At 38.9% G+C, this 15,298-nt stretch overlaps 1 protein-coding gene across 1 annotated transcript in view; it reads left to right on the top strand.

Moving 5' to 3' along the window:
• VEGFD (vascular endothelial growth factor D) overlaps positions 1-6,693 on the top strand; it is a 41,165-nt gene extending 34,472 nt beyond the window's left edge. Inside the window, exons 6-7 of the mRNA XM_012784764.3 lie at positions 5,246-5,441; positions 6,049-6,693. Of these exons, the coding sequence (XP_012640218.2) occupies positions 5,246-5,441; positions 6,049-6,175 (323 nt within the window). The 3' untranslated portion in view covers positions 6,176-6,693. The remainder of the gene's footprint in view (positions 1-5,245; positions 5,442-6,048) is intronic.
• The last annotated feature ends 8,605 nt before the right edge of the window (positions 6,694-15,298 follow it).

Raw genomic sequence — 15,298 nt, 5'->3', positions numbered from 1 at the left:
TTTCTGTTCTGATGTTTGATTAATTCATGCGTTACCCATCTATCCAGCTTCTTTACCTTGCTGATTTGTTTCAAATGCTTCAATACTGTTGGAATAGTAATGTCAAACCTTGCTGCTAATTCACACATAGGTTGAGATGGATTCATTTCCACTACAGCTTTCAGCTCATCATTATCCACCTTGGTCTCAGGTCAGCCGCCTAACTCATTTTCAAGATTATAATAATCAGAACGGAATTTCTGGAACCATCAACATATTATGTATGCATTAGCCACATCCTTTCCAAACACTTTGTTGATATTTTGAGCTGTTTGTGCTGCATTGGTTCCACGATGGAACTCATATTCAAAAATAACGAGAATTTTTGACTTACCCATGGTTTCACAAAAATTGCTCTAAAAAATTGTGAAAGATAATCACAAACCGAAAACCATGCATTTGAAAGAATGAGGATGTACCTTCACAATAAAAATAAAACGAAAAGAGTCAAAGTGAAAATGTTAGAGATATCAACTGTCAAACTTAGTACTTAAGGAAATTGGACATTTCATACTTAATGACCTTATACTCTCTAAGAAAAGCCCAAAGTGATTAGAACATCCTAAAGCACTGAATTCAAAAGGGGATGTTAAACTTTAACGAAAGCTACTTCAGAACTGAACACTGGTCAACCGCAGTTTACTAATTTATTTGTCTGAAAGTCTCATAGGAACATAAAGTAATTTTGGACTTGGTTTCTTTCAACTGCATCATATGAAAACATGCCAGTAATTTGAAAAAAAGAAATGAGGAATAGAAGACTGTTTCTGGAACTAGGTCAAAGTAAAAGCAAAACATGGCTTTGGACTAAATAAGAGGAGTTGAGAACAAAATGAGATAGGCTATCGTCATTGCTCATAATTTGTAAGGCTGTGATTTTTTGGTAATGAACATTTGGCTCAAAATGAATGTATTTTTAATGTATTTTCCAGAGAACTTTACAAATCACAAGGAATCATGTGATCTGAACCTTGCTTGTTTTAAACTGTGGTCTACAAGCAGGAATAGTAAGGATTAAATTATAAGGAGTCTGTCCTAGAAACTGTAAATATAATAACAACCTACTTCCTATTCTTCTCTCAGCTTCCTTCTCAACGTTTTCCTGAAAGCTCAACCCAGAGTGCGAAGGACATTTAAAGTTTGTGTAGTTTAAATGCCCATGCAGATCTTGAATGTCCTTTACACTTTTCCCACCAAGTGTTCAGCCATCCTCTAACAGGATATACATCAGTTATAAGGAAACTTGCCATGCACCGAGGCAGCGTGGAGGACTGCACATACTCCTGTTGCTACATTGAACCTAAATCTTCTCTTTCTCTCTTTCTCTCTCTCTAGAACAGACTGTCCAATGGAGTATAATGAGAGTCATATATGTAACTTACATTTTATATTGCTCACATTAAAAAGGTAAAAAGAAAAAGGTGAAATATACTATATTTAATCCAAAATATCCCAAATGCTACCACTTCAACATGCAATCAATATAAAAATTATTCATAAGATATCCTACAGTTTTTGGGCTAAGTCTTTGAAATTCAGAGTGTGTTGTACATTTAAAACTCATCTCAATTTGGACCTGCCATTTCATGTTCCATAGCCACATGTGGCCCATAGCTACCTTGTTGGACAGCCCCAAGCTCAAGAGCTCAAGAGCTCAAGAGCATCAACTCATTAGTTCATTTTACCCTATAGAGCCATGGAAAACCAATCTAATTATTTTCCTATGTGACTCATTTTTAAATAGTGTTAGAAAATTATTGTGAGAGGCAATATACCTAGAGCTTAAAGGCTGTTCTAGTGGAAGTTTCTCTGGCACACAGGAAGTTTGCAGACAGGCACAACACATTAAAGGTTGAAGAGGGAGGCGGCCAATCCCAGTGCAGTTGCTGACAGGTGTCAGCCAATCCGACAAGGAGTTGAAGGTGGGATTTCCCTGGGGGAATGTCTCAAATCCAGGAAGAGGCTGAGACCTGTGGACTGGTCATTGAATATGGGCTGCCTTGGAGAAGGGACATAACCTTAGGTGAGACAGCTTCTTTCTGCTGGAGGTAATTCCCCGGGAGGGATTCAGCCCACACATGTGTGTTGAGGGTGGAAAGAGTAGTGGGGAAGGAAAGAAGTGCCCTCAGCAGGGGGCATATGAGTGCTCAGGGCTGGAGGTAAGAGAACAGAGCATTTGCTGGGTGATGGAAGAAGCTCAGTGTTGTAAGAGTGTAACAAGGGGAAGGGGCGCTGAGTAGATGTGAGAGAGGAAGCTAGGGAGGCTCACAGGGGCGGAGCGGAAGGATCTTGTGAGCCTTGTGCCAGAGCTTGGATATGATGCTAAGGACGAAGGGAAACCACACAGCTGATTCAAGCAGGAGAGTGACAGCACCCATCAGAATTTTAACAAAATCAAACCAGCAACAGTGTAGAAGAGGATGGGTTGACCTTGGGCAGGAAAGGAGGCAGGGAACCTTTTAGGAAGTTGTGGCAATGATGGAAGTGAGAGATATATGGTAGGCTGGATCACAGTCATTCTAATTTTCATCTCCTATAACTCCCTAATGTGGGCCAAACTCACATTCATTTCTCCAGTGGCCCCATCAAACAAATGACATACTGTGACCATACTGCTCACTAAAGGTAAACTTGTTTTTCATACATGTGGCTGTTATGTCAATTGCCTTTTCTACAACTTCTCTTCCCCAAATGAGCACATTTGGGTTAGTAAATCCAAGTCCAATTTAATTTCATCTTAGATTCAGGGCATTGCTCTAAACTTTTAAAAACAAATAAACTACCAAACAATACAAAAAAACAAAAGGAAAAATCAAGGAGTTCCCAATTCTGTACTTTAAAGCATTTAACATGTCGCTTCCTTCCTCCAGAGAGCCACAATTTCAAGGATTTATTTTGAAAAATTCCATCTGTTTATTGATAAACGTGATAAATGGAACGAAGGTGAGAACAGAACACATTGGTATCCCACCATCAACCTCCCTAGGGGTGGATAGCAATATACGAGGGCTGTCTGGAAAGTATCCAGCCATTGTTAATGTAATGAGAACGGTTACATGGCTGGATACTTTTTGGACAGACCTTGTATACTTCTTCAAAATATCACTCTCAGCTACTTGTTGTTCCACCCAGTTCTCCTGCATCCAGTTGCTGTTTCTTTGAACTTGCCTATAAGGGCGTGAGGACAGCCTCTGCTGAATAACCTGCTGAAGTTCTGCAAAAACACCTTGTGGACTGAGTTTCCCCAAATCACCCTGTCCAGGAATGGCATTGGGCCTGCCGGAAGAGTTCTGCGTGAACCTCTGCTGCCACCTAGTGATCATTGCAAATCTTTCAAGCGCTTCTCAACCATCCTTTAACAATCTAGTCTTGTCTTGCCCCGGAGTGACTGCCATCTGCCTCACTGGCATATGACTTACAAAGCTCACATTCATTCCCTTCACAAAATTCAGAATGGCTTCTTCCCAGATCTAGACTTCCAGCACTTATTCCACATAATTTCTCAAATATAACTCGTTACAGAGTACTTAAAACCACTAGATTGAACAACGTGAGATTGCCTTTGTGGTAATGGTCAGATATTGGCAAGAGCATATGGTTCAACCCAACTTGGAATGCTGGATGGAATTCTTCAGAGCATCCATACATCGGCCTGCTTCAGCACCCTTTTATCACACCAAATAAATCTAACAAACGTTTATTGAGTGTGCCTATTTTATGGCAGAACAATGAGACCTGGTCCCTTCAGGATGTTTTCCTTGGAGGGGGGGGGCTAGGGAGGGAGGGGTGGTGGACACAGAAATAAGCAAACAAATGTAATCAGTGCAAGAAAGGACAGGATGTAAGTAGGCACAGGATAAGGGCACTTAGCTAAACTTGCAGGTGTTTGGAAAGCTAGCAGGGGAAGGGGATAACAGAGGGGAGGAAAAGGCCAAAGGCATGGGGCTGAGAGACCCTGGTATATCAGGGAAACAGAAAGCCCTGTAATTTGGTGTGATGGAACACAGAATATGTGAGAAAGAGAGACACAGAAGATGACTCTGGGAGGTTATCAGGGTCTAGTTCATGGAGGGTCTGGTATGTCCTGGTGGGAAAATTGGCTTTTGTTGTGAGAAAGGAACCTTTTAAGGCATTGAAAGCAGTGGAATGATATGTGTAGGTTTGCATTCAATAATTGTGTAGAGACTAGATGGGAGGGCTAAAACTTGTGGTGGTGAGATGAGTAACAGCCATGTACACAAGAAATATAAGATATGGACTGAATTGTGGAGTAGCAATGGTGATGGAAAAGAAAGAACAAATTCAGGGAGGCAGAACTGAGTGGGCATGATGATTAGATTTAAATAGAGCAGGTGAGTCAAGAATGATGGCACCATTCCCCAAACCAGGCAAACTGGGAAAAGAAGCAGGTTTGGGGAGGAAAGCAAACATGCTCTTTCCTCCAAACCCTGCAGCAATGGTAACATGACATAGTCAAGCTCTTCCAAAGTTTCTGTCTCTTCCAAGGTTTTATTTTTGTTTTTTGTTTTTCTTTTTGCAATGAATTTCAACTTATTAATCAGAATTGGACATGGAGTAGTAACTATCCAGTTGTTTTTATATACCTTCTAGAAGTATCTGTCAGCTAAGTATGTAAAAAACTTCTCAGACCCTCCTTTTTACCCGAATGTATCTGCCAGCAGATGTCTGTGGAATCAAAGTTCATTGTCACTGTTATATCTTTTATATTAATAACAGTGTTATGATCTTCAGTAAGGACATACATCACTGTTACTACCCTTGTTCTGGAAGGTCTGAGGTGTATTTCTATAACACCAATACTTTTGTTCCTCTCTCCTTTTAATCTTTACCTAAGCACTGGGAACGACTAGACTCATAATCCTTAGACATCCTATATCTTATTACTAATACTTGATTGTAAAAGACCCTTTCCAAAATTTTTAACAAATCACCAACCTAAAAATCCCTAAAACTATCTTATCAAAAATATTTAGCTTATGATATTTTTAAAAAATCACAACACTAAGAAAATACATGAACTCTGTATTAGGAAGTCAGAGGTGAATCTCCTTCACCCTGTGAAAAACTTAGGGGCAAAAATCTACAGGAAAGTTATTTAAGAGTGATATAAAATAGACAATCAACTTTGGTGATCACATTATCCATGCTACAACTATCTGACCAACGCTTTTCTGTTTCTGTTTAGACCATTCTTACATCCAGGAACCGGCTCTCTGTGAGCCACACATGAAGTTTGATGAAGATCGTTGTGAGTGTGTCTGTAAAACACCATGTCCCAAAGATTTCATCCAGCACCCAAAGAACTGCAGTTGCCTTGAGTGTAAAGAAAGTCTGGAGAGCTGCTGCCAGAAGCACAAGCTATTTCACCCAGACACCTGCAGGTGAATGGCTTTTTCACTTTCACCTCGCCGTGACTCATTGACATTTAATGTAAATGTCATTTTTATTCAGTGAGATCCCTTATTAAACTAATTTTCTCTCAGTTCCCAAGCCCCTTTTTCATAGTAAAACGGATGTTTGGCAACTAAGAAATAAATGAGAGTACATAGAGTGATGAGTAATCTTGAAATTAAGAAAATCTTGCCTGCCATTATGGGTTTATAGCTCTTTAGCAAAAACTAAATTGATGAAATTTAAACAATCATTTTGGGGAAGGGAGGTTTCAGGTCAGCAAACACTTTGGTTCAGTCTCTCACCGTACACGTCTATATATGTTTATTTGTTTTTTTCTTTGATGGAAGGGGCGTCACTAGATTTATATAGCTAGGAGAGCTAGGAGTTTATTGATGAATAGAACACTTGGAGGTTACTAATTGGACTTTAATAGATTTCGAATCATGTGGGATAACCATTCAGGATTGCACATTTACATTTTAAATACATGTCTGGAAAATTTCCTTTGAACACCTAATCAAAATCAGAACATAGTTATTCCTTTGAATTTAATCCTTGATTCTGAATTCTTATCTTTACTTTCTTTTGCAACAGCTGTGAGGACAGATGCCCTTTTCATACCAGACCATGCACAAATGGAAAACCTGTGTGTGCAAAGCATTGCCGCTTTCTAAAGGAAAAAAGGGCTGCCCAGGGGCCCCACAGCCAAGAAAATCCTTGATTCAGCTTTGTTCCAAGTTCCCCATCCCTGTCACTTTCAACAGCATGCTGCTTTGCTGAGTTGCTGTCACTGTTTTTTTTTCCCCAAGTGTTAGAAAAAGTCCATTTTACATAGTATCACGGTGAATCCAAAGTAGCCTTTCATTTACACCAGCTGAGGATTCCCTGGTTCATTGACAGATGTCTTCCAGCTGCAGATGCCACAGCAAAGAATGGAGAGGAGGGGACCCACAGAACCCCCTTTTTTCGTGAATGAGAAAGATGTGCTGGTCATGGAATGACAGGTGCCTTGTGATTGATTACTCAGAGCAGATGAGGAAAACTGTGTAGTCTGAGTCCTTTGCTAATTGCAGCTGTCTTGTGGGTTATTACGATTCTTTCTTATGCAGAATTTGATTTGTATGATCAGCACTGACTTTCTGATTACTGTCCAGCTTGTAGTTTTCCGGTTTAGTGAACTACTGTCTGATGTTTCATATTTAAGTGTATTTAAAGAAAATAAACACCAGTATGCAAGCCATAGAATTTTATGTTACTATGTTATTTAATATATTTCTACTCTATATTTTTATGCTAAAGAAAAAATGTTTTAAAGAGAGAAGGGAATTTAAAACTGAGAGGTGCAGGGAGAGACATGAACACAGCAAAACTAGACCTCAGTTTGGGGAAACAAAGGGAGTAGTTCCCAGAAGGTTTAAGATTATAAATGGGTGGCCCAGTACAGTGGCTCACGCCTGTAATCCTGGCACTCTGGGAGGCTGAGGCAGATGGATTGTTTGAGCTCAGGAGTTCGAGACCAGCCTGAGCAAGAGTGAGACCCCATCTCTACTAAAAATAGAAAGAAATTAGCTGGACAACCAAAAATATATAGAAAAAATTAGCCAGGCATGGTGGTGCATGCCTGTAGTCCCAGCTACTTGGGATTGAGGCAGAAGGATCGCTTGAGCCCAGGAGTTTGAGGTTGCTGTGAGCTAGGCTGACGCCATGGCATTCTAACCCAGGCAACAGAGTGAGACTCTATCTCAAAAAAAAAAAAAAAAAAAAAAAAGATAAATAGGTTTGAGCAAATGGTGACCCAAGAATCAGCTGGGAATCACTCTGTGCTTTGAAATTAAGTTGAACTTGACCTACCCCCCATCCTATGACAGAGGAGAGCCTACCCACGCCCTTGACCTCTTTGAGGGTTTATGTTTCTTCTGGCTACTTTTTGCTCTAAGTTTCTGTACTTACTCAACTCTCAGTCTCATTGACATTTCAACTCTTGTGGCAACATTACTCTTCTCTCTGTTCTAAGGCTACTCGGGAAGGGAGCACAAAGCCTTTTTCCTTTGCTTTTTCCCCAAGATACCCCCACATCTCATTTGTTGATGGCATAGACTTTACTGAAATTTAGCAGCATTAGCAAAGTTATTATTAAATAACTTAAAAATCGATCCCTCCATAGTGTCTTGCATAGATAGATTGATAGATACGCATGCACACAATCTATTACAACACTTACCACACAGTTGTGTAAATAGTTGTGTTCATGTTTATCTCCCCACTACACCATGACCTCCTTATGATCAAAAACTGTGTCCTAATCAAATTTGTGTAGCCCAAGTTTCTCAGGCTAGACTACCCTGGACCGGTACAATCACAAGGATCAAGACAATAACAAAATGTAGCCCTACAGTAGCATTATTGCAACGTGGCTCAGATCCCTGCCCTTCCTCCGTCAGGGTTACTAAGCAGTTCCTGAATTCTCCTTTCCTTCACTGAAGTTCTCTGAGGCTTGTGGCTCCAAGCCCTCTGGTCCTTTCCTGGCTTTTCTTCTCAGTCCCTGTCCTGTGGACACAGACCTACTTTAACCTAGCCTCGGGGCCAGTTTCAACTGTGTCATCATTGTCATTGCATTTACTGGTACTGATCCAGTCACTCCTCTCCTGCCACTGTTCCTCTTGCCCTCAGTTTATGATCTAGATGTCAACAGGACTCTTTTCTAGTTTTACTTTTTTTAAAATCAGGCTTCTGAAAGGGTTGGCACATAACTTAGTTTATAAAACAGACTTAGCATTCAATTCTTTGCTTTGCCTTTTCATTCATTTTCTACCACTTCCCACTCTCCATGATACTTGGTTAAGTTGCCTTAAGAGCTGGGTCAGAAGACAACCCAAGTGATGTCACACAATTAAAGAAGTTAATTTACTCATCCTTAACCAGTAAAAAGAGAGGCTAAATCACTAAGAAGGAGAAAAGACCTGAGTTTAGGGACAGGCTCTGCCACCTAAATGCATTGTGAGCCTGAACAACCTCATAGAGCCTGTTTCCTCAGCAGTCACATGTGAATGATAATCTCATCTCCCTACATCTCAGAATTGACAATTTCACGTGAGTTACCATTAGTAAAAAAGAACGTGAACAATACAATGTACTTTAAAAGTCAAAGGAATTGTCCCGAAGAAAAGAAACAGGATTGTGAGTAAATTCCAGGAGTTTGGGATCTCTGGGAAGTTCTTGCCTTATACCGGATCCTTGGATCTGTCCTAAAACCAATTCAAACCATGTTTTAGCTCGAAGTGGCTCTGGTTTCATAATTGCCATTTAGATGGAGACATTACAAAGAACCCTAGGCTAGGCCAAAACTAGATGTGATCTGGCTCTGTGCTTCTAAAACATCTTCCCCTGTTCCCTCCCCAACTTCCCAAAACTACCAAGAGATGTGCACTTGAATCCCCGAGACTGGGTCAGGATGGGGCTTGTTCTTGAGGGTAGAGATGGGGTACTGGCCTATTGCTTCATTAGAATTCACTAGGCATTGCACAGGAATATTTGTCATACTAATAGGCCTGAAATGTGAGCTGAAAATTATCAACTTGTTGCAAAATAAAAATATGTGACAAACCACAAGAGCTTTAAGCAAACACAATAAATGCCAGCGATGCATGATATCCCTGATTATCTAAGCCACAAGGCCAGAGAATGTATTAATATGAGAGCGCAGATCATAAATCTTTGAGTATAACAGTGTAGTGGGAGGCCCTTTAGAGAAGGAAACAGATTGGGCAGTGTGATGGTCACAGTTGAATCAAGATTAAAATACTATCTGAGATACCCTGATAAAGGAGAGTACACAAATATACTTTAAGGCCTTTAAGGAAAGCCATAGTTCAGTGAAAATTGTAAACTTAATAGATTAGGTCATTTGGACAACAAAAGCTGGACTTTGTCTAATTTACTCTCAATCCTCAGTGTGAGAACAATGTCTCACATATATTTTGTGCCTAATAAACAATTATTTAATAATAATACATTGTTGCATTGATTTTATGGTCAATGAATGAAATCTCTAAAAGGAAAGTTAAGAGTAATTTTACATAACTCGTATTGTTCAAACTCAGCTAGATTATGGGCATGTCTCAATTATTCAGATGTTGCAACTCAAGAAAGGAATATAATTAATAATCTATTCTCAAAATATTTATGAAATGAAAAATGCCCAAAAGTATTCTGTCATTTGGCCCTTGAAATAGCCTAGTAAAGAAAAGTCTGCTTTTGGTAATTTTATCATTGATATTGTTTGTTCTAAAATAGGGGTTAGTAAGTAATGTTCACAGGCCAATTTCAGCCCAGTGTCTGTTTTTGTAAAGAATGTTTTATTGGAACATAGTGATGTTCATTTGTTGATGTGTGTTGTCTATGGCTACTTTTGCTCTAAAACAGCAGCTGGTGACACTATATGGCCTACAATGCCTAAAATATTTACTATTTTGTCTGTTACTTTTAAATATGAGCAAGCAACCATGACTTTCCAGACATCAGGGGAATACTTTAACATGAAAAACAGAGGGTAAAACACACAGAAAAAGGCATTTTGGATGAAACAGAGAAGAAAACTTCAAATCATTAATATTGGGGGGGGGAGAAGGTAAGATAATGCAACCAATAAATAAAATGAAAGCAATATTAAAAAATAAAATGCCAGAGAACACAATAGAGCTCTATGAAACAAATTACTCTAATAAAAATTAGGAATTCAACAGGAAAAAGGAAGATAAAGTTGAAGAAAGTCCCCCGAAAGTAGGATAAAAAGAAAAGAAGTGGAAATTAAAAGCAAAAAGACAAAAAGGTCTAATATCAGAATAATAGAAGTTTCAGGAAATGAGAAGAGACACCATAGAATATGTAGTCAACAATTTAAAAATTCAAGAAAATTTCTCAGAACTGAAGTACACAAGTTGGCAAATGGAAAGGCTAAGTCCCCAGCCCAAAAGTTGAAAATATACCAGGGAACAACATTTATGAAATTTCAGGACACAGGAGACTAAGAGACAATTGTAGGAGCTTCTAGAGTAAAAAAAAAATTATAGTAATTTCATCCAAAGGGCCAGGAATCAGAATGACATTAGATTTCTCGATATCAATACTGAAAGCTAGAAGGTTAGAGCAATTGTGCTAAAATTCTGAAAGAAAATAATTTCCATTCTAGTATTTGGCACCCAGACTATCAGTAAAATTGAAGAGATAAAAAAATACATTTTCAGACATGCAGGGTCTTAGGAAGCCTGCTCCCCCCCATCTCTTACGCACTCTTCCTCAGAAACCTACTGGAGGATGATCTTCAAAATAAAAGGGTAAAACAAGGAGGAAGACATTGATCAAGTAAATCCCAGTCTCTTGTGATTTTTCATTGCCACCAGAATAAATCAGGTCCACATTCCCTGGAGTCTAGGCTGTAATGTGCATACTAATCATGCAGAATATTGTTGAAATGCAGATTTTGGTTCAGTAGGTCTGGAGTGGAGCCTGAAAATCTGCATTTCTGATCAGCTTCCAGTTGCTGCTGCTGAGCTGCTGATCCTACTTTGAATTGCAAGGGACTACTAAAGCAGCCTAACTGGTTTCTTCTCCAGCCATGCCACTCTTTGACCCCCTTTCTCCATCTACTAGAACAATCTTCCTTAAGACAAGGCTTTGATTATGGTTTGACATTTTATCTCTATGTCCTGCACTGAAATGAAGTGACTGCCCAGTACTACTTTCTGCTACATTAATTTTTGTTTCAAGTGTGTCTAGTCTAAAATTCCTCAACATAATGAGTTTTTTAAATGCTAGTAACTTCATGTTCAAGATTTCTAATTGATTCTTCTATATCCATTGGTGTTTGTTTCATTTCTGCATACTTTTATTTCTAAATTCTTATTGTTTAAAAAATTTGTCATTTTTAATTGCATCTGGAGGGAATTATTTTTTCATTGTTATATTTGTATGTTGTCTATCTTAGTATTATATCTCTTCCAATGTTTTGAAATTTTGGTTTCCAAACTAATCTTGAGTGAGAGAGCTCTCTCTCACTTCCCGTGTGTGTGCGTGTGTGTGTGTGTGTGTGTGTGTGTGTGTGTTTGCTTATATTTCCCACAGTAGCAGTGGTAGTGGTATATTACAATCATCTTGCTTGGCTCTGTTCTTTTAGCAAGGTTGTATACCCAGAAAGGCAACAAATTCTTTCAATCTCTATTTACAAGTGAGGAGGATGGTTAAAGCAATGAGGCTTGGTTGAGCTATCTATTGCTGTGTAACAAAACACCCTAAAACTTGGTGTCTTGAGACAATGATTTATTATTTCTCATAATTCTGTGGGTTGACCAGGATCAGCTAGGCGGTTCTTTTGTTCCATATAGTATAGACTGAAGTCACTCCAGTAGTACTCATATTAAGTTGGGAACCCATCTACTATTGCAATGCCCCAGATGACCTCTCATTCTTCAGGACCTCTCTCCATGTGACTTGCCAACATTCTATATCTTGCCTGAATTTCTTCACAGCATGACCATTGGCTTTCAAGAGGAAAGGTTCCAACAGGACATGCTCCAGTCCATGAATACTTATTAAGCATCTGTGGCATCTTGTTTACTGACATCTCATTGGCCAAGCAAGTCATGCAGTCAAACCCAGAGTCAACGTGGGAGGGAATTAGACATTGGTTGCCAATACTAGAAAGTGGTTTATTGAAGGCCACCAATGTCACAGTCTGTCATAAAGCTGCTTCCCGTCTCTAGCCACACTCGGAGCCCTGTTAGTCTCTATTATTTGACAGAGGCTGAACCCTGGTTCATGTCTTCCTACCGCCACATACAAAGTCCAGGACCTATGTGGCTTTGGTCCTGATCACTATTTTGCATTTTGATTCTGTTTCTGACACATAGAAATGTTTATTTTATTTTTGTTTAAATTATAGCTATAAACTTCAATTTTCCCATTTATATTATATCTCTTATTTTTCTAGTTGAAGCAGAATGAGGAATGAGGAGTCTCAAAATATTCATTGAAAATGTGATCTTGGCTGGATGTCTGGCTCACCATCAAGTCCATTTTCCTTAGTAAGATCCTTTACCAGTTTGCTCCAGCCTTCACTGAAAATGCCATTCTTATCCTGTATGTACTCTTTCCCATTCTTTTTCTCTGTGTAATTACACAACAGTGTTCACTGGACAGTCAGCACCTGTCTCTGTACCTTGTTCACATTGTTCTTGGAATGATCTTGCTACCAAGAGTTGCGTGGACACCCTCTGCTTATTCTTTCGGCTAAATCCTGGCAACCAGAAACACTCTTTCCCTTTGAACTTCCAGTATTTTTCTTGTATTTCTCTTATAGCACTTATCATTTCCTATCTTTTATCACAGATATTTACCTATGCTATGACTACATCTTAGTTCCTTGGGAGTAAAGCTCATGCCAGATTTTCTATGTATTGTGCCTTACACACAGATATCAGACTCTCAAGACATATTTGTTGTCTTCCAACTCCAAAATTATCCAAGGGAGCTAATTTACATATGAATTTGCAAAGAGCTGATTTCAAGGGAAGATGATATCCACATTTATATCTTCTCCATTTTAGGTCATCTAATACTACAACTGGAACCGATTGCTTGCATGCTTTAAATGTAATCAGAATATAGTACATGTATGTATTTTAGTCTAATATTAGTGGTTTCTAAGAAAATTCTCTCAAGGCATATATTGAAGTCACATATTTAGGCAGGACACTATAATTAGAATCATCCCAAGATTTATATCTTAATCCTGCTACTACAACTTTGACTTTTAGAAAATAGCCTTAAATAGAGAACTTTGCTTAATATTTAACTGACTATAAAGGAAGTCGTGTACACATGTGAGATTGTGAACCCTTGAGAAAGTCATGATTTATTTACATTTTAATGCTCAGTGCCTGGGACAGAAGCTGGAGCATGAACTTTCAATGTTTTCAGATTTTGTTGGAACAGCCTGCAGGCTCTTCAACTGCCTTCCCCACAGAGACTCAGCAACAGTGTGCCTCTATAAATATCTATTTATGAAGGTCAGCCTAGTCTATATTTGAAACACAAAGAACCTTTTAAGAAAAGTGGATTTCCTTTTACTGTTGGTAAAATGTATAGGAAAAGCAAGGAAAGATAAAAAGCTGTTAAAACACAGGGACTATTTTTAACATTCTTTGTATTCCCCAAAAGGCCTTTCACAAAGCAGACATTCAGTAAATGCCTGATAATAAAGATAGGAAATATGTGTTCTATTTTGAAAAAATATCACTCTTTTGAAGAAGTATTAGTATCAGGATCTTACAGGATTCATAGTAGAATTTCAAATGTGTATTGTGATCAGAACGATGGCAGGGGCAAATTAGGGGCTCAATAAATGAGGCTTAACCCTCATGTATACCTTCCAGAATTTCTATCTCCACTCTTTGCCTTAAAATCTATTAGAAAATGAAAAGAAGACCAAAGCAATGCTGCACCTATCTGGTAGTGTTGCTGTTATCTGTGAAACCAACTACAAATTATTAAGCTTAAATTCTTCCATTTGCATCATCATTATTCTCTGATGTTTCATCAATATTAACACAGGACAGAGTATCTATTGCTACTTGAGCCTTACTAATTAAAGTTAACTCATTAATACACTTCAAATTCCACAACGAAAATGCTCTTTGAATGATGTTATTGCACTGTAATTTTTCTAAGGTACATGCCATGAAATACTTTCAATACATTTTATTGGGTATCTAATATGTGTCAGGGAGTATGCTGGCATTGAGTATAAGAAGTTCGCTTACATTAACTAAAACTTATTCAATACTCATTACCAAGAACAGACCCTGCATCAGCTTACTATCTAGTAGAGAAGGAAGACATTTAATAAGCAAATACAATTGCCAGTTTTCAGAAAGAAGTCCATATGAGATCCCAAGAAGACAAAAGTCATCAAGGATCAAGGTAAGGAGGAAGGCAGACTGCAGTCAGGCAAATGACTTGAATATTACTTGATAAATGCTATACCAACATATGGCCAAAGTACTATCAAAATACAATAGTGGGAGTATTTCATTCTCTTTGGAGGTTTGGGGAGGACATCAGAAAGGAGGTGAAATTTTCAGGGACGAATAAACTTACTCCAGGCTAATGGTACTCAGAAAGGAATTTGTTCTCAAAAGTGCACGCACGGCATCGCCGAGGGACTCCAAGTACCGAGTGTGAGAGATGGATAATCATCAGACTCATAGATTCTTTAGCTCCCATGCCAAGCACCACAAGCTAGTTGAACCAGACAGAGTGGGACTTGATATTTCAGATCGGACCTCAGATTCCCCCGCCCCCCACTAGACTGTAGGGTTGCCAGATAAAATCTGAGACGTTTAGTTAAATTGGAACTTCAGATAAACGATGAATAATTTAGTGAACTCCCCAATATTTGAGGCATACTTTAGAAACTATTTGTTGTTTATCTGAAATTCAAAATTCATATTTTTATTTGCTTTAACTTTTTATTTGTGTATTTTTATTTGCCACATCTGGCAACCCTATCAGAATGGCAAGAACCGGCACGGTTATGCTGTGGCACAAACGATCACAAACAAAACGCCACTCTGACCCTGGCTTACTGTAGCCTTCTCACTCCAAATCTCTCCAATCGAAAGCAATCACGGAGGGAACAGGCCTCCAGAAAAGAGACGCTGTCACCATGCAACCAGAAAACCCACCCAACAGACTGCAGCGTCCAGGAGACTAAGACTGGCGCAAGCGCGCACTGACGTTGCAGCCCACGTTTAAAGGGCGGGGACGACTGAGCGCCCCTCTTAGACGT

The sequence above is a fragment of the Microcebus murinus genome, chromosome X (assembly GCF_040939455.1).
Source record: "Microcebus murinus isolate Inina chromosome X, M.murinus_Inina_mat1.0, whole genome shotgun sequence".
Classification (NCBI taxonomy): Eukaryota; Metazoa; Chordata; class Mammalia; order Primates; family Cheirogaleidae; genus Microcebus; species Microcebus murinus.
The sequence above is the reverse complement of the archived record's forward strand: the minus strand, read 5'-3'. Positions and strand labels throughout refer to the sequence as shown.